The sequence below is a fragment of the Protomyctophum parallelum genome (genome assembly GCF_964188405.1).
Source record: "Protomyctophum parallelum genome assembly, chromosome: 2".
Classification (NCBI taxonomy): domain Eukaryota; kingdom Metazoa; phylum Chordata; class Actinopteri; order Myctophiformes; family Myctophidae; genus Protomyctophum; species Protomyctophum parallelum.
The window spans coordinates 41,983,791-42,004,913 of NC_139699.1; the positions used below are offsets into that span (position 1 = coordinate 41,983,791).

The following is a 21,123-nucleotide window of genomic DNA, read 5'->3' on the forward strand; positions in this document are numbered from 1 at the left end:
CCTTGAAATTAAAATGGTTGAGCTATACAAATCTTCTCTTATGGGGGTCCCTGGCATATATTTTCAAATGGGGGGTCCGCGGGCTAATAAATGTCGATTTGGGGGTCTTTGACATGAAAACGTTTTTGACGCATGCAGACCCCCGTGTCCAGACCGTGTCCTGTGACGACCATGCACAAGAAGGGCTGGTTTGGGACTGTGAGGGCGACAGACTCATCCTCCAGAAGAACCCGTCTCTGGAGCTGTCCACAGACGGGACGCGTCTGTCCCTGTCCCACCAGAGCAAAGAGACACTGTGGAGATCTGTGGAAGAGGGAGATATCTGCAAAGAAAACCTCAGTAAGTCAATCTGGTTTCTTTTGTTATTCCTTCCGCTCAAGGTTCAAGGTTATACCTTACGTAAGAGTAAAACCTATTTTTGTTTGGCATTCCAATGTCTGTTAACATTTTTACAGTATACACTGGATAGTAATGCCTGCCTTTAAAACGAATCAACAGTTCAGCACATTACAGAATTAGTTTTCATTGAGGTCCATTTGACTTATATATAAGCAAGATATAAAGGAATTTCCTCAGCAAACTTAACATCTTCTATGTCAAGGGTTTTCACTGATTGTGAACGAGGGACCACCACCCTGACTTAGAATCAACCTGGGTACCACTGACCACTTGGGTGGGCATATGGGCTAAGATTAGTGCTTTTGTAACACTTGCTATACAATGCATCCCATGTGTATACATCCCAATGTTTCTCAACCAAGACAACCATTGACTACTAATCATTTACTAATAATAATTACCTCAACCAGATAATCCGGTGCACTTCCTCCTCTTGAGATTCGAACTCCCTTTTTCTGTTGAATTTCCTGACCTCCGACTTGTCAGTAAAATGACTACATGGACGTTCATCATAGGTCACCAGGGCATTCACTTCACGGTTTCTCAACTAGTCGAAAGAAAATTACAAAAAATCAACAAATTCTACATTACTAAATGCTTGGTCAGGGCCCACCTTCACAGACACGGGCCACTTGTTGAAAACCCCTGGTCTGTTTGTGGAGACATCAATCAGTTAACCCATTTTGAACTGAGGCCGATTCCAAAAATGCCATCTAAATACTGAAATAAGTTTTCTGAAATTGTTCAAATATTAATTCAAAAATTACAAAACAAATTATGCTGCTAATATACTGTACATAGCAACAAGAACCGGCCAGAGGGGCCAAGGGGTTCTCGCCTGGAATGGAGAGAAAGGTTTCTGGCGTTTAATACTGTATATGGCTATAGAAATTTCAGTAGTGCATGTAAGATTGAAATATTACATAATTATTGAGAAATCCAATATATACCAGTTTCTGAGTCGTGGAATTGACCCCTTCACGCCACTGATATAAGCCTGTGAATGATGGAAACATCAGCGTTTTGGGTAAAGGTGAAGGTCCATTCATTTAGCCTACCCTACCGTGTGAGTGACAGTGTCCTGTGTTGTAATGCAGGCCAGGGGGTCTGGGACCACTAGGTGGTCCTCAGAGGTACAACAGGGGGTCAGCACAGCGCAGGGTGCATAGCATTGGTTACCAATGCTATCTGCTCTCTGTAATTTCTTATGTTTTTAAAAGGCTCTGCCTCTTTTTTTAATGTGTCTATTGTTTTTAAATGCGAAGCATCATGAGTTGTGGAGAATGGTATTATGCGCCCGTGTGCCCAGTGTGTACTGTAGGTTATTGTGGAAGTGACAATAAAAGTGATTCTGATTGTGTGTCTTGTGATGCGCCCCGGCCTCTGACAGGATCCAAACGGGCGTCCAAGGAGCCCGAAGAGTTTGAGGTGAAGATCCTGGAAGAGGATCAGGGACCTGCAGCCATGACGGATGAGCAGAGAGAGTTCCTGCGCTGGTACTATCGCACCGAAGACCGTAAGTGTGCTGTTTACTCACTCACTCACTGCTGATGCTGTAAATCACTCACTCACTCAATTGTGCACTTGCAGTTTGGGCAACTCCAAAGCAAACTCCACATGCAATGTCCGGAGCAATTTATATCTCTTTGGATAATGTCAATCCATTTAGCCTATTAACTAAAAGCCGATCAAAAGCTATTTCGTTCCACAAACCACATTCCTGAAGTTAAACAAAGACTCACGTATGAACATTGAAGGCCACCAACTAACACACAACATACACATGACATGGCACGTTCAAAAAGATGCGTGGCACACCTGGCCACACCCACCCACCCACCAGATTAGACTGTGATCAGGATGACATCATTATTATCAAGGAAACACCTATATACATTTCGGAATGTACATTTGAAAATAGCAGATCTACAAGCTCACAATGCGTCACATTGTGAGACTTGGTGCATTTATAGATAGATTTTGTAACCCTTTTTCAGAGGGGTGAAAGACCTTTCTTTGGGTGGAACTGCAACACTGTTGTGCAGACAGAAGGACTGCATGACAAACCCATCGCCCTCGTCTCAAACCCATAAAAAGACACATTTATAGTAGCATTTTGCTGAGAAGATTCACATGGCAGTAAAACCTTTACTCCTTCCAAGCAGTAAATAATTGCTCAAATGTCTTTGATTACCTCGTAAATGTCCTGCTGCACTTTTCATTTATTTGATGATGTGATAAGATGTGCTTGTGGTCTTGATTGATGATTGGAAATGTTTATTCACAGTAGCCAAAAACTGCTACGGGGATAAAACCAGAAGACTTGTTTACTGTACGTCACGGTCCTCCATCTTCAATTCATCAGAACATTTGAAGACATACAGATAATATACACTTCTATGAAAAAAAGGAAATAATCATATACAGTTGAAAAAAAGGGGGGGAAATGTGTGTGTGTGTGTGGGGGGGGGGGGGGGGGGGGGCTTTGACTTTGTTTTACAGGGGCCAGTTACGAATTGTCTAGGGGTTCACATTTTTCAATGGCTGTTGGTATAGGCCGTTCCACATTTTTGTGACGAAATGAATTTAACCCCTTGTTTGAACCCAATCTCGTGGAAGTTAGATTTAATTGTAATGTATACATTGATGGTGTGATAAGATCTCCCTCTCTGTCTGTCACAGCAACACCGTGGAAGTTTGCCATGCTGGCGTTGTCCTTCGCCTGTCTCCTGGTGGGTTTCCTGCTGCTGGGAATGGGATCCATGGCCAACAAGTACGTATTATCTGTCTCCATGGAACGTAACTAAGTACATGTACAACTAAGTACAACTAACAAACCATGTGCAACCCAGATACGGCACAAACAAGGGACAAAATCTATTTTGCTCCTATGCCAACAAAATGTGGAACGCCCTACCAACAGTCATTAAGACATGTGAATCCCTTGACTCCTTCAAAACCACTCACAAAGGGCACCTATACGGATGGCTGCAATTCGAATCCCGTAAAGTCCCCCTCAGGACCCCCACCCACCCCCTTTTCCCAACCATTTCGGACGCAGCGTGGCTCGCCGGAATCGGGCCTACCCCCTGGGCACGTTCCTGGGGGTCAGGATGTTCCGGGGATGTCCCTAGCCGTGTTCCTGTGGTCTGGAACTTCCGCGGAACCCCACACGGAGTTGCACCACTCACTTCACACAGGTGTGATTTTTTTATATAGCCTATATATAGAAGTGTTTTTACGTCTCTAAATGTTCTGATGAATTGAAAATGTTGGACCCTATTGTAAACAAGTGTAATGCTTTATGGTGTCGACCACAATAACAGTTTTTGTATTGAGTTGCCCATCCTGCAGTTAATAAATACTTCAATCAATCAATCAACCAATCACATTTACTTAAGTACAATATTTAGGTATTTGTATTTTACTTGAGTATTTCCCAATTTCCAATACTTTTTAACTTTTAACTTTTAACTAATATCCTTTATTGGATAGCGTACAGTATGGTGACAGGAAATGGGGGGAGAGAGAGATGGGGTGGGTTGACACACGGCAAAGGTCGTCGGGATCGGGAGTCGAACCCGCGGCACGCCTTCAGGTTGGCTTAGCAGCCTAGGTGCTCAGACCGCTACACTAGCCACCCGGGCCTTATATAACCAGCTCTGTATCCTCTCCCATACAGGAACAGGAAGAAGATAGCCAAGTACAAGGCGGCCGCCACATTGGCTCAAAAACCCGAGGCAGAGGAACTGCAGCTCATCATCACAGAGGTCACCGCAGGGGTCACCACAGAGGTCACGGACCACAAAGAGGTCCTTGCGGTGGTCAGCAACGGCGCCGAGGCCTCCCAGGCAGACACGACGCAGGTTAGGGATGGATGGCGATATGGAAAAATGTAATATCACGATACGTTTTCAAGCAGTATCACGATACAGGATGTTATCACTATATTTTTTTCATGCGTTTTTTAGGGTTATCGTTCAAGTGACTTAACAGTACAACCACTATAGAGGGTATGCACGTGACATCATCATCAAACCCGGAAGTTACGCAGGAATGCCTACTGAGTGGGAAAAAAAAGACTTTCTGGCCTTGCAACCCATGCATCCAAACAGAAAAGTCCTATCTGATTGCATTAAACAACGTTAAACAATGTTAAACTCACTTTGGCAACAAGGGCGCTCCTTTGCCACTCGATGTACCATTCACTTTAAGCATGCGCATACCTTCTATGGGTAACAGAAACGAACAGAAAAAGGAGTAACAGAACATTTAGAACAACGAATTTGGCTAACGAAACCGTCGTTCTACAAAAGTATAAATTAAGGTATAGCAGTGGTTCCCAAAGTGGGGTCCCCAGGGGTCCCTGAGGGAGTTCCAGGGGTCCCCAGCTAAATGATAGTTTGGAGCCAAATGGACCCTTATGGGTCTGTAACTCAGTCCATTTGTACATGTTTACAATATAAATTGGGGCTCCCAGAAATAGAAATGCCATTAAATGGGGAGCCGTAAGACTAATGCATGTCAACCTGCGGGTCCTTGCAATTAAACGGGTTGAGAATCTCTACTAGAGCCGTAAAAAATGTCTCTTATGGGAGTCCCTGGCATATATTTTCAAATGTCCGCGGGGCTAATTAGTGTCAATTTGGGGGTCCTTGGCATGACAATGTTTGGGAACCACTGAGGTATAGAACCGCTTCAACCGCAAATCATAGAATGCCCATTCACTGTATCACGATTCACGATACATATATACGATACCTCTGAAGATCGCATCGCGATACGATATTAATCAGCATTATCGCCCAACCCCTGACGCAGGTGCGCGGACACCACAAGGCCAACGGGGTGAACGGCATGAACGGCGACACGGCGGAGGCACTCAAACCCGGCGACATCGTGGTCACGTGGAAGGACGGGAACATTTCTAACCTCTACTCGGACGACTCTGCTGCTGCAGAACTGCCGGAGGAGGAACAGACGGAGAAGGAGGAGGAGGTGGTGGAGGAGGAGGTGGAGGAGAAGGTGGTGGAGGAGGAGGTGGAGGTGGTGGAGTCAGCGGCTGGGACTGATGATGCACAGGTTATTGGAGCAGAATAAACAGCTAAATACAGATTCTATGGCAGGTGGTTCTCAAATTAACATGTTCATGTCGATCCCCATCTGAAAATGTTTTGTGCCATGGAGGGAGGGACCCCCAGAAGAGAATAAAGAAAGAAAATCAAATCAAAATAATTAAAGATTTTCCAAACATTTGATGTATTTAAAAGAAATATATATATATCCAAAATAGCAGACTCACAAGCTTGCAGTGTGGCACAAAGTGTCGCGCCGTGAGCTTGTATATCTGTTGTTTTTCGAATAGCCAAACACACACATGGATAAGTGGTTCAAGTGATTGTGATGTTAACTAGCTTGATTCTGAACACACGGGGCGAGTGTGAGTGAGCGAGTGGCCGAGATTTTGGGTATTGGAATTTGGCTCTAGGGTAGGTACCGTCACAAAAAACATGCAGTAATCCTATGTCTCTAAACGGCCTCCCCATGGCCAGCTGGGGCGCCTGATGGAAGGGAAAGGAACTGGTTGGAATAACGCGTTCCTTCCACGCGCTATATCCAACCGGGGAAACTCTCCCCGGTCAGGTGAAAAGAAGCGGCTTGGACATGCAGTGAAGGAAGCATGAGGTCACTCCGTTGCTCCCCCAGGTTGGCAGAGGGAGTGTAGCACCCATGGATTACATTAGATAATTGACACTGGGTGAAAAAAATGGTTTACAAAAATCTTGGGATTATGGAAGACTCCAATTAAAAAATACAAAACTTCCCTCATACATTGTGCCAGTGCTGTTTCAACAATTAATATTTTATTGCTATTAGTTGAGAAACGCAATATTATTTACATTAATCCACTTTGTTACAACAACACCAGTTGCACACAATGTACAAGAATTTAAACGTTTCAGCTTTTGTGTGTTACAATGATCTTTTGGGGTTATTCAGTTTTAGTCAAATATGAATTGGAAGAATAAAGGTATGAACAGGCATTTTAAAATATTCCATTGATTTGTATCTTATCTTTCCATATGTTTGTATATTTTTACCATTAAACTGTATACAGAATCAAGTTGTACTATGTTTAATACCCAGATGGGAATAAACTTCAAGAATATCAAGATATCACTTTTTCACATTTTAATTGTGCAGAGTACACTATCATATATTTACTGTACGTAAGAAAATGCAATAAATAAAAGTTATTTTATAAATGTTTTGTGTGGGTACATGGGTAGTAATTCTAAGAACTATTGGTACACTTAACAGACGTTGAAGTGTGTTTATGGAGGAAGTGCTTTTCATTTCAAATGTTGGCTTTACCTAAATCAGTGGTTTTCAACCCTTTTACTATCAAGGTCCGTTATTTATTCAACATCTGAGCCACGGACCACCATTTGATGACATTTAGCCTCTCGGACCCAAAATGAAAGAATATTTAGTTATTGTTGGATAAGATTTTGTACACAATTTCATGCTGTATTGATGTTGGTACCATTAGGAGAGGTAACAGGCAAACGTTAATCATAATAAATAAAAAAAATCTACATTCTAATTCTAATTCTAAAGTGTATACTTCTTGAAATGTAATGCAGATAATAATAATTTAAATGAAACCAGGAAAACAAATTCTAAAATGAAACCAAATGGACCCTTTTGGTTTCATTTTACACTCTCAAGAGTTAAAGATCTATTAAGGGTCCATTTGGTTACCAACTCTCCATCATTTAGCGGGGGACCACCTGGAACCCCCTCAAAGACCGCTGGTGGTCTGGGGACCGCTGGTGGTCTGCATGGGGACCGCTGGTGGTCTGGGGACCGCTGGTGGTCTGGGGACCGCTGGTGGTCTGGGGACCGCTGGTGGTCTGGGGACCGCTGGTGGTCTGGGGACCACTGGTGGTCTGGGGACCACTGGTGGTCTGGGGACCACTGGTGGTCCGGGGAATAGGTCATAACAAATTACCTAGAAACACCACGTTAAGTGTTTTAAAACTACAGTGAGTACACAAATATCTGATGAGTGAAATCACTCCAGTGATAAGAGTGATACAGTGTCCCTATAAGATTGACAGCATGGATAGCATGGTAATGTACACTTTAACAATTACACGTTCAGTGTCCTACCATCGGAGTCGCATGTAGGGCCGGCTATTGGCTACAACCTCACGATACAGAGGCTACCGTACGATATTTATCGCGATGCGCGTTGAGTCGAATCGTCGAGTGTCCTACTAAATTCACTTTTACAAAGTCCTAGTCCTAGACCACTGATTGCTGACCAATTTCTGTCAATATATTGACAGAAAATGTAAAGTTTACAAATCAATTTGAAAAACGTAGTTTTGATGGATAAATACAAAGAAAAAAAATATATATCATCACTGTCGATCAGAAACTGATCCTGTTTTGTACTGTAGTCCTCCACGCATCCTGAAACATTTCCTGTAGTTCTTTTGACTTATACCTCAGGTCTGCAGTTTTTGTTTATTTTTTGTTTTGACTTTGTTGGCGAGGACGGACTAATAGGCACACAGAATAACTCTTCCTACTTCCGGGCCCCTTCCCTATATACTTCCTTCACAGGTGTTACAGATGATACTAATGAAGGCTCTATTCTGATCAAACAGAGTCAGAGTTAATGATACTAATGAAGGTTCTGTTCCATTCTGGTCAAACAGAGTCAGAGTTAATGATACTAATGAAGGCTATGTTCTATTTTGGTCAAACAGAGTCAGGGTGCTGCTATTGTGCATGTCGGCTCACTGGAAACACTTTTTTTTCTTCAAGAAGTTGCTGCCGGTTCCGTAAAAGCAGCAAGAAGGTTCCAAGAATCTAGAACGGAAGCAGTTCTAGAACCAAAGTTATTTTGGTGGAAAAGGAGCCTGTTGTGTCCTTGAGTGGGTCACGGGTGTGTAACTCTGAGAGTGTACAAATGGAACCAAATGGGTAACCGTAAGGGTCCATTTGGTTCCAACTCTCTCAGAGGTATATGGGGGGTACTTGAAATAAAAATAAATCTTGAGAAACACTGTACACTAAATGGAACAGAGGCTTAACATCGGTAACAAACACCTGTGAAGAAGAAGGAGCCCGGGAAGTATAGGATCGGGTTCTTTCCAAAATGGCTGCTGACTGTGCATGTATATATAAATATATACCCTATCTATCAGAAGATCTTAAAACCCTTGAGCAGCATGAGCGTGGGGGCACGCCGTTTGCTCTGGGCCCTCGCCGACTTGACGGTCACCAGCTTGGCGGTGGCGGGCGCCGGCAGCTCCTTGTAGCACGGCGTGGCGAAGGACGGCAGCGTCGAGACGACCAGCGGTTTTTTGTCCTCACTGATGTAGAGCGTCGGTCGCAGCGGAGGGACGCTCCTCTCTCCTCCTCCTCGCTAGGGGTGGGCGATATGGAAACATATAATATCACAATATCTTTTCAAGCAGTATCACGATACACGATATTATCACAAAAATAATTCATGTGGTTTTTAGGGTTATTTCTCAAGTTACTTAAACAAGGAAGTGAACGGCAGTTACGGCACTGTGCATGAAACCGGCTTAGGATCGCTGAAGAAGGAAAGGCCTTTTTTATTTTCATAATATGGTTTGATATCAATAATATGGTTTGATATTAGCATAATTAGTGTTAAGGTATAGAATTGCAACTGTAGAATGTGGATTCACTTTATCACGATATATATACGGTATATATATATATAATTATATATACATACACGATATCTCTGAAAAGGCATATCGTGGAGACATCGTATCGTGGAGACAATATTTATTGCGCTTTATCGCCTTACCCCTCCTTCTCGCCTGGCCTCCCTCGCCGCCTGGCCTCGCCTGGCCTCCCTCGCCGCCTCATGGAAGACGCGCTGCACAGACAGGAAGTCCAGGCAGGCCGACACCTCGTAGAACAGACAGCCGAAACGAGAGGCGAGCGCCGAGCCGTCCGTCTTGTTTACTTGCCTGGAACCCCCCCCCCCCCAAAAAAACAAAAAAAAACATATGTTTATAAAGGCATTATAATGGCCTCATTTTGATCATAAAGACTAAATGACTAAAGACTAAATGTCTCAGTATCCAGGTTTTCTTCAAAATATCTATGTATGACACTGATTTACTATGCCTATGGCACATTAGGAGTCCAACTAGTACTAGTGGTTCTCAAATGTTTCCAAAATAGAAACATAATTGTCCAACAGCCATTAAACAAGAAATGATCTTGATATTTGTCAGGTGAAAGAACGTTGTTTGCGTTTGTTTCTGACGTTCAGTGGTTCAATGACTGTATTTTGTTGTAGCTTTCCTGCTGTCCAGCTCATAACATTAGCAGCTGTTTTCGCTTCGAGGCTTCGGTGGTGCGGAAATCAGCCCTTTCATAGTGCGTGTGGCATAGTTTAGGAGGCAGGCAATCATACTACACTCCCATTGGCTTAGGCAGCGTGTGTGGCGTTTATCTAATTATAATTAATTCTGAACCAAATAGGGTCTGGATCTCAATGTGTTGAAACATGCACGCACACACATATTCTGTGTGCATGCACGCACACACATTCTGATGAATTGAATATGAAGGACCCCAATGGAAACAACCAATAGTGCTTTATTCTGCAAACTGTTAATAAAGTATTCAATCAATCAATCAAGGCAAGCAATCAATCAAAACACATACGAATATGCCATTATGCGCACTTGCGCACTTGCGCAGTCGTGCGCACACACACACACACACACACGCACACGCACACGCACATGCACACGCATGCACGCACGCACACACACAGAGATACACAGACCTGTATCTCTCCATGTCCAGCTTGTTTCCCAGCAGTATGACGGGGGTTCGGGTGTGAAGGGTGACCGTCTCCAGATATCTCTGACATCCTTCGAAGCTCCGCCTGTCGTCTAGGCTGTAGACCACCAGGAACACACTGGCCCAGCACAGGTAGCGCTCGCTGTTCACTGGACCGTCCTGACGGAGTACAGAGAGGACACTGTTCACTGGACCGTCCTGACAGAGTACAGAGAGGACACTGTTCACTGGACCGTCCTGACAGAATACAGAGAGGACACTGTTCACTGGACCGTCCTGACAGAGTACAGAGAGGACATTGTTCACTGGACCGTCCTGACAGAGTACAGAGAGGACACTAGTGTTCACTGGACCGTCCTGACAGAATACAGAGAGGACACTGTTCACTGGACCGTCCTGACAGAATACAGAGAGGACACTAGTGTTCACTGTACCGTCCTGAAAGAGTACAGAGAGGACACTAGTGTTCACTGGACTGTCCTGACAGAATACAGAGAGGACACTGTTCACTGGACCGTCCTGACAGAATACAGAGAGGACACTAGTGTTCACTGGACCGTCCTGACAGAATACAGAGAGGACACTGTTCACTGGACCGTCCTGACAGAGTACAGAGAGGACACTAGTGTTCACTGGACCGTCCTGACAGAATACAGAGAGGACACTAGTGTTCACTGGACCGTCCTGACAGAGTACAGAGAGGACACTGTTCACTGGACCGTCCTGACAGAATACAGAGAGGACACTGTTCACTGGACCGTCCTGACAGAGTACAGAGAGGACACTGTTCACTGGACCGTCCTGACAGAGTACAGAGAGGACACTAGTGTTCACTGGACCGTCCTGACAGAATACAGAGAGGACACTGTTCACTGGACAGTCCTGACAGAGTACAGAGAGGACACTAGTGTTCACTGGACCGTCCTGACAGAATACAGAGAGGACACTGTTCACTGGACCGTCCTGACAGAATACAGAGAGGACACTAGTGTTCACTGGACCGTCCTGACAGAATACAGAGAGGATACTGTTCACTGGACCGTCCTGACAGAATACAGAGAGGACACTGTTCACTGGACCGTCCTGACAGAATACAGAGAGGACACTAGTGTTCACTGGACCGTCCTGACAGAGTACAGAGAGGACACTAGTGTTCACTGGACCGTCCTGACAGAATACAGAGAGGACACTAGTGTTCACTGGACCGTCCTGACAGAATACAGAGAGGACACTGTTCACTGGACCGTCCTGACAGAATACAGAGAGGACACTGTTCACTGGACCGTCCTGACAGAGTACAGAGAGGACACTGTTCACTGGACCGTCCTGACAGAGTACAGAGAGGACACTAGTGTTCACTGGACCGTCCTGACAGAATACAGAGAGGACACTAGTGTTCACTGGACCGTCCTGACAGAGTACAGAGAGGACACTGTTCACTGGACCGTCCTGACAGAATACAGAGAGGACACTGTTCACTGGACCGTCCTGACAGAGTACAGAGTGGACACTAGTGTTCACTGGACCGTCCTGACAGAATACAGAGAGGACACTGTTCACTGGACCGTCCTGACAGAGTACAGAGAGGACACTAGTGTTCACTGGACCGTCCTGACAGAATACAGAGAGGACACTAGTGTTCACTGGACCGTCCTGACAGAGTACAGAGAGGACACTGTTCACTGGACCGTCCTGACAGAATACAGAGAGGACACTGTTCACTGGACCGTCCTGACAGAGTACAGAGAGGACACTGTTCACTGGACCGTCCTGACAGAGTACAGAGAGGACACTAGTGTTCACTGGACCGTCCTGACAGAATACAGAGAGGACACTAGTGTTCACTGGACCGTCCTGACAGAGTACAGAGAGGACACTGTTCACTGGACCGTCCTGACAGAATACAGAGAGGACACTGTTCACTGGACCGTCCTGACAGAATACAGAGAGGACACTGTTCACTGGACCGTCCTGACAGAATACAGAGAGGACACTGTTCACTGGACCGTCCTGACAGAGTACAGAGAGGACACTGTTCACTGGACCGTCCTGACAGAGTACAGAGAGGACACTAGTGTTCACTGGACCGTCCTGACAGAATACAGAGAGGACACTAGTGTTCACTGGACCGTCCTGACAGAGTACAGAGAGGACACTGTTCACTGGACCGTCCTGACAGAATACAGAGAGGACACTGTTCACTGGACCGTCCTGACAGAGTACAGAGAGGACACTAGTGTTCACTGGACCGTCCTGACAGAATACAGAGAGGACACTGTTCACTGGACCGTCCTGACAGAGTACAGAGAGGACACTAGTGTTCACTGGACCGTCCTGACAGAGTACAGAGAGGACACTGTTCACTGGACAGTCCTGACAGAGTACAGAGAGGACACTAGTGTTCACTGGACCGTCCTGACAGAGTACAGAGAGGACACTGTTCACTGGACCGTCCTGACAGAATACAGAGAGGACACTGTTCACTGGACCGTCCTGACAGAGTACAGAGAGGACACTGTTCACTGGACCGTCCTGACAGAGTACAGAGAGGACACTAGTGTTCACTGGACCGTCCTGACAGAGTACAGAGAGGACACTGTTCACTGGACCGTCCTGACAGAGTACAGAGAGGACACTGTTCACTGGACCGTCCTGACAGAGTACAGAGAGGACACTGTTCACCGGACCGTCCTGACAGAGTACAGAGAGGACACTGTTCACTGGACCGTCCTGACAGAGTACAGAGAGGACACTGTTCACTGGACTGTCCGGACAGAGTACAGAGAGGACACTGTTCACTGGACTGTCCTGACAGAGTACAGAGAGGACACTAGTGTTCACTGGACTGTCCTGACAGAGTACAGAGAGGACACTAGTGTTCACTGGACCCTCCTGACAGAGTACAGAGAGGACACTGTTCACTGGACCGTCCTGACAGAGTACAGAGAGGACACTGTTCACTGGACTGTCCAGACAGAGTACAGAGAGGACACTAGTGTTCACTGGACCGTCCTGACAGAGTACAGAGAGGACACTGTTCACTGGACCGTCCTGACAGAGTACAGAGAGGACACTAGTGTTCACTGGACCGTCCTGACAGAGTACAGAGAGGACACTGTTCACTGGACCGTCCTGACAGAGTACAGAGAGGACACTAGTGTTCACTGGACCGTCCTGACAGAGTACAGAGAGGACACTGTTCACTGGACTGTCCTGACAGAGTACAGAGAGTACACTGTTCACTGGACCGTCCTGACAGAGTAGTTGAAACACAGGTTCCACACCCCCACAGTGCCCGGTGTCAAGTCCATCGGATACATGGTTGTCCAGAACCAGCACAAAAGCCTCTGCCCCAGGCTCCGGACAGGGCCCAAATCCAGATCACCCCGTGAATCCCCACATATGGATCTGGCCTTTTCTGACATCACAATTATTTTCTGACATCACCCCTAGAGTTCTGACATCCCAATGATCCTCTTAAAAAGGGACACATACAGTGCATAATAACTGGGTGGGGCACACATTTCCAACTTGCATCGTTCCAAGTAGGCCAGTGCTCAATGGGCACCGCTCTAGTCTCTGTGTGTACGAATCCACGTAACTCGAGAACCGTTTGCCCCACCGACTTTAAACCACCACAGGGAGTGCAGTGCAGTGCCCGGCCATGAGTCAGTCTGACCCACGGTTGACCAGAACCGCCACAAAAGGCCTCTGCCCGGGCTCTGGACAGCTTCATATATGGAGCTGGCCTGTTCTGACATCACAATGTGTTCTGACATCTGCATAGACCCCATGTTTGGGCATGCCTGACAAATAACTCCATATATGGGCATAAAAGGGACACAGACCTAACTAGAACTGCACTCTGTCGAGTGCATACTTGCTTGTTGCACACTAGTATAGGCCATAAATGGCCAACTAGTGCGCAAGCAGAGCGCGCAAGTCCTTTCGACCGCTGTAAACTGTCAAATCTCAGTATCTCTGTGAAGGAACGTTTGAAATGTATCATTTTTAGATGTAACTATTTGCTACCTACCTACTTTATGCATATAAACACCTAGTATTATTAAGTATGATTCAAGTTTCTATCTATACGTATAAGTTTGGGTGAAGAGCTAGTCATACATATACACACCACGTACTCTGGTCCCAGCAGATCAGGCACAACTTGCTATTTTATTTTTACTGATTATGTACATAGTATACGTATGACTAGCTCTAAATGATGACGTAAGAGATATGGTCATTTGTGGTCGTTTGGTCCCAGCAAAGCAGGCATATACTATATAGGCCATATACTATATATAGTATATAGGCATATACTATATACGTATACATATATACTATATAGAGTGTGTAGTTGTAAGTTGATTAGCGGTATACTGTGGTTACTTTGCGCCAAGAACCATTTGATGTTTATGTAAGAAAACAGCAAATCTGTGCCTGGTTTGCTGGGACCAAACGACCACAAATGACCATATTTTTTTTTTTTTTTTTTTAAGATATTTTTTTGCGGCTTACGCCTTTTTATTGATTTTTGAAGGGATAGACAGTAGGCTGACAGGAAACGGGAGAGAGATGGGGGGATGACATGCAGTAAAGGCCGTGTCGGGCTCGGGAGTCGAACCCGCGGCACACTGCGACTGGATTACCAGTCAGGTGCCCAGACCGTTACGCCACGGCCTGGGCAATGACCATATTTCTTACGTCATCATTAAGAGCTAGTCATACATATACACACCACATACTCTGGTCCCAGCAGATCAGGCACAATTTGCTATTTTATTTTTACTGATTATGTATATAGTATACGTATGACTAGCTGTAAATGATGACGTAAGAAATATATATAGTATTATGTATATATAGTATATAGGCATATACTATATACGTATACTATACTATATAGAGTGTGTAGTTGTAAGTTGATTAGCGGTATACTGTGGTTACTTTGCGCCAAAAACCGTGACAGCTGTCCCGCCATTTGATGTTTATGCAAGAAAACAGCAAATCTGTGCCTGGTTTGCTGGGACCAAATGACCACAAATTACCATATTTCTTACGTCATCATTAAGAGCTAGTCATACATATACACACCACGTACTCTGGTCCCAGCAGATCAGGCACAATTTGCTATTTTATTTTTACTGATTATGTATATAGTATACGCAATGAGAATGTAGAAGAATTGTTATGTTATCTCTACTAATGGTACCAACATCAATACAGCATGGAATTGTGGTGACAAAATATTCTTAATTTTGGGTCCAAGAGGCTAAATGTAATCAAATGGTGGTCTGTGGATAAAAATGCAGAATAAATAATGGACCTTGATAGGAAAAGGGTTGAAAACCACTGATCATACCTGGTATGACAGGTATGAATCATACCTGCTCAGCAGTGTCCATCACCTTCACTGTGACTGGCTGATGGTCCACCATCTCCTCAGATGAGTAGATGTCCTCTAGATGGCGCCACCAACGCATGAAAGATGGTGGAAAAAGTAGTCACATTTTTTATTCAAGTAAAAGTATCAATATGTAGAAATACCTCTGTTTTGACATTTACTTGAGTAAAATACCAAAGCATTGGCATCAAAATATACTTTTAAAAGTACCAAAAGTTAAAGTACTTACTTGTTATGCAGAATGTTCCATTACACAAGTTTTCAAAAGTAAAACAAAACAAAAAAGCAGATCTACAAGCTGACAATGGTTTGCATCGCGACGCATCATGAGTTTGTAGATCGGGATCGGCTATTTTTAAATGGCCGAAATGTGTATAGGGCTGTATAAGTTGTTACTGTATGCTTTGTAATGATAATCAAAATCTACAAAGAATAACCAGTAGTAATAACTACAGTTTTCAAATAATCGTAGTATTGTAAAAGTATTATATTTGCCTCTCTGTGGAGTAGAAAAGTACTGAAAATGTATAATTATTATTAATTTACAATTATTATTGTAAATTAATTTACAAGATGTCTACAGCAACAGCAATACAGCATGGAATTGTGGACAAAATCTTATCCAACAATAACAAAATATTCAACATTTTGGGTCTGAGAGGCTAAACATCTCATCAAATGGTGGTTCTGTGGCTCAAATGCCAAATAAATAATGGGCCTTGATGTTTAAATGGTTGAAGCACTGCTTTACACCACTGATTGATATCCAGTCTTAAGAGTCAGTGATGCAAATAGCCTAGCCTCGCGTTGCGATACTAATATACCACTGCGCTGCGCTGCGTCGGGGCATATGCATATGCAATAGGGGCGGATGAAGTATGGCTGTGCCAGGCTACAAATAGCCTGCATCCTGCATCCTTAGACGCACTAAATTGAGAAAGGACGCAATCATGCAATCATGTCACCTTCCGTGGATCATGGGATGCAATGCAATACTGTACTCAGTACTGTACTCTAAAGTAGGACTCATAAAATGTCCCCGGGACCCTTCTAAAAGACCACCCCTGGGTCCCGGGACCCATCTAAAAGACCAACCATTGGTCCCGGACACGGAGCCATTACAATGACAACCTATTTACATTAAAGATCACATTTACAACAGTTCATCAATGAGACAAGAGGAATCTCACCCAGTTTGGGGTCGTATTCACTGATGAATCTCTTGGTCAGGAACTTCACGGTCAGCGCTGCAGAACAAGAGAAAGGCTTCCTGTCATCAGTGCTGATTTTGACCTCAAAGTTTGATTTTGTCTTAGTCATAGTCTTTTGAGTAAAATGTAATTGTAGTTTTAGTCACATTTTAGTCACCTGAAATGTTTTAGTGTTAGTCTCGACTTGATATTTATTATCATAGGATTTCATTTTGGCGGGCCTTAACTGATGCCATATCATAGTGGCTGATTTTACACTTGGTTCCATGCTGAAAATAGCAGATCTACAAGCTCACAACGTGTCGCAACGCAACAAGTTGTGAGCTTGTAGATCTGCTATTTTCATAATACAAAATGACCACTAACATTTTTCTCTAGTCTAGTTTTTATCTGTTGACAAAATTGTCAACATATTTAGTCTTAGTTTTAGTCATCATAGCTTAGTCTCTATTTAGTTTCAGTGAAAAATGGTAGTTGACGAACATTTTTCGTCATAGTCGACAAAATCAACACTGCCTGTCATGCAGTGTCCTCAGATGTAGGGTCTCCTTCCTCGTAGAGTAGAGTTATAAATAAACGGTACACAGGGTCTTCCTCTCCACAGAGGCCATGAGAAAACCACTCTACTGTAAACACTCCCAAGACATTTATCACAGGGCTGACGACACTCCTGGATCCTGCAATGCCATTTCTCCTGGATTTGGTATCAATGTGCCAAAACTCACCAGAACACAGGAACTTAGAATCTATACGCACGTAGTGCATAGAAAAGCGCTAAAATAATAATAATAATAGACTAACACTAAAACAAGTTTCATTCCGAAGACTATGACTAAACTAAAATAGAAATTTGATGCTAAAAACAACACTGCTTCAGAGATCAAATCAATTTCTGAAGGCCTATACGTTTTGCGATTTAATGGCTGTAGGCTAATGGCTGAAAAAGCTTGTAACTCTCAAAATACACAGGAAATGATCGACATCTACTCTGTTAAATACTCTGTGTATGGGGAGGACCCCCAGACCCCCCCCCCCCCCCAAATATATAATAAATAAATAAATAAAATAAACAACCTCCTGCATTCTCACACTGTCCCTGATTTATATATTTTTTATCACAGGACGTGTACTGTATGTCATCAGATTTATAAAAATAACAAATAGGCCTAGGCCTACCTATATATGCAAACACTATAACCACATGTGGAATAAAATGCACCAATCATAATCACAGGTTCAAACCAACCTGACTTTCCTGAGCCCGTCACTCCTAGAATCACCACTCTGACCTCAGGATGATGAATCTTATCTGGAACTACAGGACTGATCTTTGCTTTCCCAAACATCACAGACATGCTTTTAGAATGAGAGAGAGAGACAGACACACACAGACACACAGACACACACACACACACACACACACACACACACACACACACACACACACACACACACACACACACACACACACACACACACACACACACACACCAATTCAACAGTGTAGAAGCCATTTAACTGTTTTTTTATTTTCTTATTTCCGTTATTTAGCCTTAGTAGTTTGAGGGTATTATTTAGATAATTGGATGTATTGGCTAATTGAATTATTGTTTTGGGCACAAACGGGCACGCCTCCCAGGCCTAGGCTATAATTATGGACAGGTGTGTTGGGAAAATCCGAAATCACGCATGCACCTACGTGGAGACATGTTTTTTACCAGTAGCACAGAAGAATGAGTAAATGTTTGTATTATGCATTTTATTTCCAGTAAAAGCAAAGCTAAATGAATGCAACTTGTGGACATTGAAGTTGTTCTTCATGGGTGCATTGATTGATTGATTGAAATATTTATTAACAGTTTGTAGAATTTACAGTACATTTTAAGCACAAACTCAATACAAAGACTGTCAACTGTGAGTGGACGACCCAATTAAGCATTACACTTGTTTACAACAGGGTCCACATTGTTCAATTCATCAAAATGCATCAGTGGGTTTGTCATTGAAATGTTTGAAAGCAAACAGCACTTACAACAAACAGAATTCAGCACCGCGCTGGGAATAGTTCTTTACATGATCAAAAAAAGTAAGATCGTAAAATATATATCTTCTGCACAAATAAACATGCATCGACAAATTAAGTGATATACGTACAGGTATGTTGAAAAACGACGACACGGTTGGCTGCCCTCGATCGGGACGAATTAAGACGTGGACAGGTGAAATATATGATCCGTCGTCAACTCATCTTCTTCTTCTTCGTAGGATTCCGAAAATAAGTATTACACATGCTTGCACCCACGATCAAAGTCCATGACGATAGGAGGAGGAATAGGAAACAGCTGGAGTTGTACCCTGCATGGCAGTGAGTGGAACTCTGAAATACTTCCCAGCTCCTAAAATGTGGCCAAACACAAAGCTAAATTGATATATTCCCCCCAAGACAGCCAGGGTAGGCTTAACTTATTATTTGACACACTGTTTTCCAAATTATATAATACTGTATCACATTATTTTATTTTGTATTATGGTTCTTACATGTTTTGCTGCACTGTTTCAACAGGTTTGGAAATCCACTGATGTCTGCGAGCTAAAGAATACATTGAAGACAACAAAAGAATGAGAAGACAATTATTTATTTGCAATAGCCTACCTTATGTTTATTTCTATTTCTATACTACCTCCAGCGTTTCATTTTTATGTAGTTTTCAATCATTGTTTAATGTCATATTGCTTATGTGAACTAGTATTGTCTATAAATATTTTATGTAATAAAATCATAAAACAAAAAAGAATAGTGTTTTTTTATTGTAGGCTATATGTGCAAAATAGTCATGATGTCCGCAATGCATAATGCTTTGAGAGTTAAGTTGACACTGATTTTTCTGCGCAGGGTATAATGTACATTTTATTTAAGGACTTATTAAGCCTTAATCCATCAATTCAGCCTGTCATGTAGCCTACTGGAATTTAAGAATAAGAATCAATACATTTGACTTTGAACTCAACTGTTTTTCTCTTAGCTATTTGCATGGCTTTCCTTTCATCTTGCCAATGTAGGCCTATAAACAAGATTAATTTGCAAGTGATGCAATTAAATGTCACTTGAACTCTACACGGGAGTATTCACAAATAATGTTACAAACTTACATAGGCCTAGGCCTATAGATAATATAACTAATATAATAATCCTCACCCTCTTCAGCATCAGCGTTGTTCAAAAAACGGATAGGCTCATCGCTCATGATCATCATAGTTAGTCATAGGCTACTGAAATTGATGTTTAAACTGTCAGTTCACATGTTAGATCAGTAGATGGCGATATTACCCTGCATACAAGTGATGCTGAGGTTGTAGATAGGGCTACTCAGGTTAAATATAATACATTTATAGGTTGGTATATGGTGGCAAATTGCCTCATTTGCCTTGTTTGGTGGTGGGTGGAGCTAATACTAATTTGGCACACCTGGGACTATATAGGCCTAAGCCCTGTAGGAGGCCGAGGCACACAAACATTTGCTTTTCTCACTGGAGAGGTGCTGGGGCACACCACAGCTATCCTGTGTTTGATGTTGATTCATTATTCGTAAGTTTGCTCCTCGTTTCCCAGAATGTCCTTTTTAGTATTTGATTTGTTCATGTTTAAGTTTGTTTATAGTTTGAATTGTTATGCCTAAGTTAGTTTGTTTTGCTCTAAGTCTGATATGCCTTTGGTTTATTTGCACTACTGACTACTGTCTGTTACCCGTTTCCTTTCTTGTCAGTTAAAATCATCATCACTTCCACCATCCATCGTTTCACCATTGTCATGCCTTAAAACCATCTGAATAAATCACAGTGAATATTGCATAGCCTGGTCTGTGGCCCTCACATGCTCTGATAGGCGTGCTGGTGTAGGAGTGATCATTATAGCCTGCAGCAGCCTCCCACCAGTTGGAATACTTTTCACATGTTCAAAATCATGGGCCTTGGCCTCACCATATTATGCCACCAGAATATTTGTAATTGTACAATTTACACATTTGTATATGGGTTTAACCAACATAACTGTAGAAAGTCCCCTTACATGGTGAGTAGGGAAAAGTGTAGAGAAGACCAGTGTACTCAGGAGTGGGCGGGGTTTAGTCATTTTCCCTAATTGGCGCACCTGTGGTGGGCCTATATAGGCAGCCGAATACAGGGAGCAAACATTTGTGTGGGAGGAGGCAGCACCACCATATGCAGCACCACCAT

The 21,123-nt window shown here is 43.3% G+C and overlaps 2 protein-coding genes across 2 annotated transcripts; one reads left to right on the forward strand and one right to left on the reverse strand.

Moving 5' to 3' along the window:
• Positions 1-329: 329 nt before the first annotated feature.
• Positions 330-6,405, forward strand: LOC310854626 (organic solute transporter subunit beta; the record flags this gene model as incomplete). Its single annotated transcript, XM_083759301.1, has 6 exons — positions 330-339; positions 1,790-1,915; positions 3,082-3,172; positions 4,082-4,265; positions 5,221-5,397; positions 6,400-6,405. The coding sequence occupies exons 2-6, from the start codon at positions 1,864-1,866 to the stop codon at positions 6,403-6,405; spliced, it is 510 nt and encodes a 169-aa protein (XP_083615427.1). The 5' UTR covers positions 330-339; positions 1,790-1,863.
• Positions 6,406-7,572: 1,167 nt separating this feature from the next.
• On the reverse strand, positions 7,573-20,103 carry rasl12 (RAS-like, family 12). Its single transcript, XM_083760164.1, has 9 exons — positions 20,087-20,103; positions 19,429-19,480; positions 19,045-19,286; positions 18,137-18,246; positions 16,870-16,926; positions 15,663-15,736; positions 10,256-10,431; positions 9,260-9,425; positions 7,573-8,842 (listed from the first exon to the last, which is right to left on the reverse strand). Exons 4-9 carry the CDS (start codon positions 18,243-18,245, stop codon positions 8,618-8,620), a joined length of 807 nt encoding a protein of 268 aa, XP_083616290.1. The 5' UTR covers position 18,246; positions 19,045-19,286; positions 19,429-19,480; positions 20,087-20,103; the 3' UTR covers positions 7,573-8,617.
• Positions 20,104-21,123: the final 1,020 nt, after the last annotated feature.

Coding starts and splice junctions, on each gene's coding strand:
- rasl12 (XM_083760164.1), bottom strand. CDS start 18,245: ATGTCTGTGATGTTTGGGAAAGCAAAGATCAGTCCTGTAGTTCCAGAT. Junction 16,927..18,136: donor GACGGGCTCAGGAAAGTCAG/GTTGGTTTGAAC, acceptor CTTGTTCTGCAG/CGCTGACCGTGAAGTTCCTG. Junction 15,737..16,869: donor TGAATACGACCCCAAACTGG/GTGAGATTCCTC, acceptor GGCGCCATCTAG/AGGACATCTACTCATCTGAG.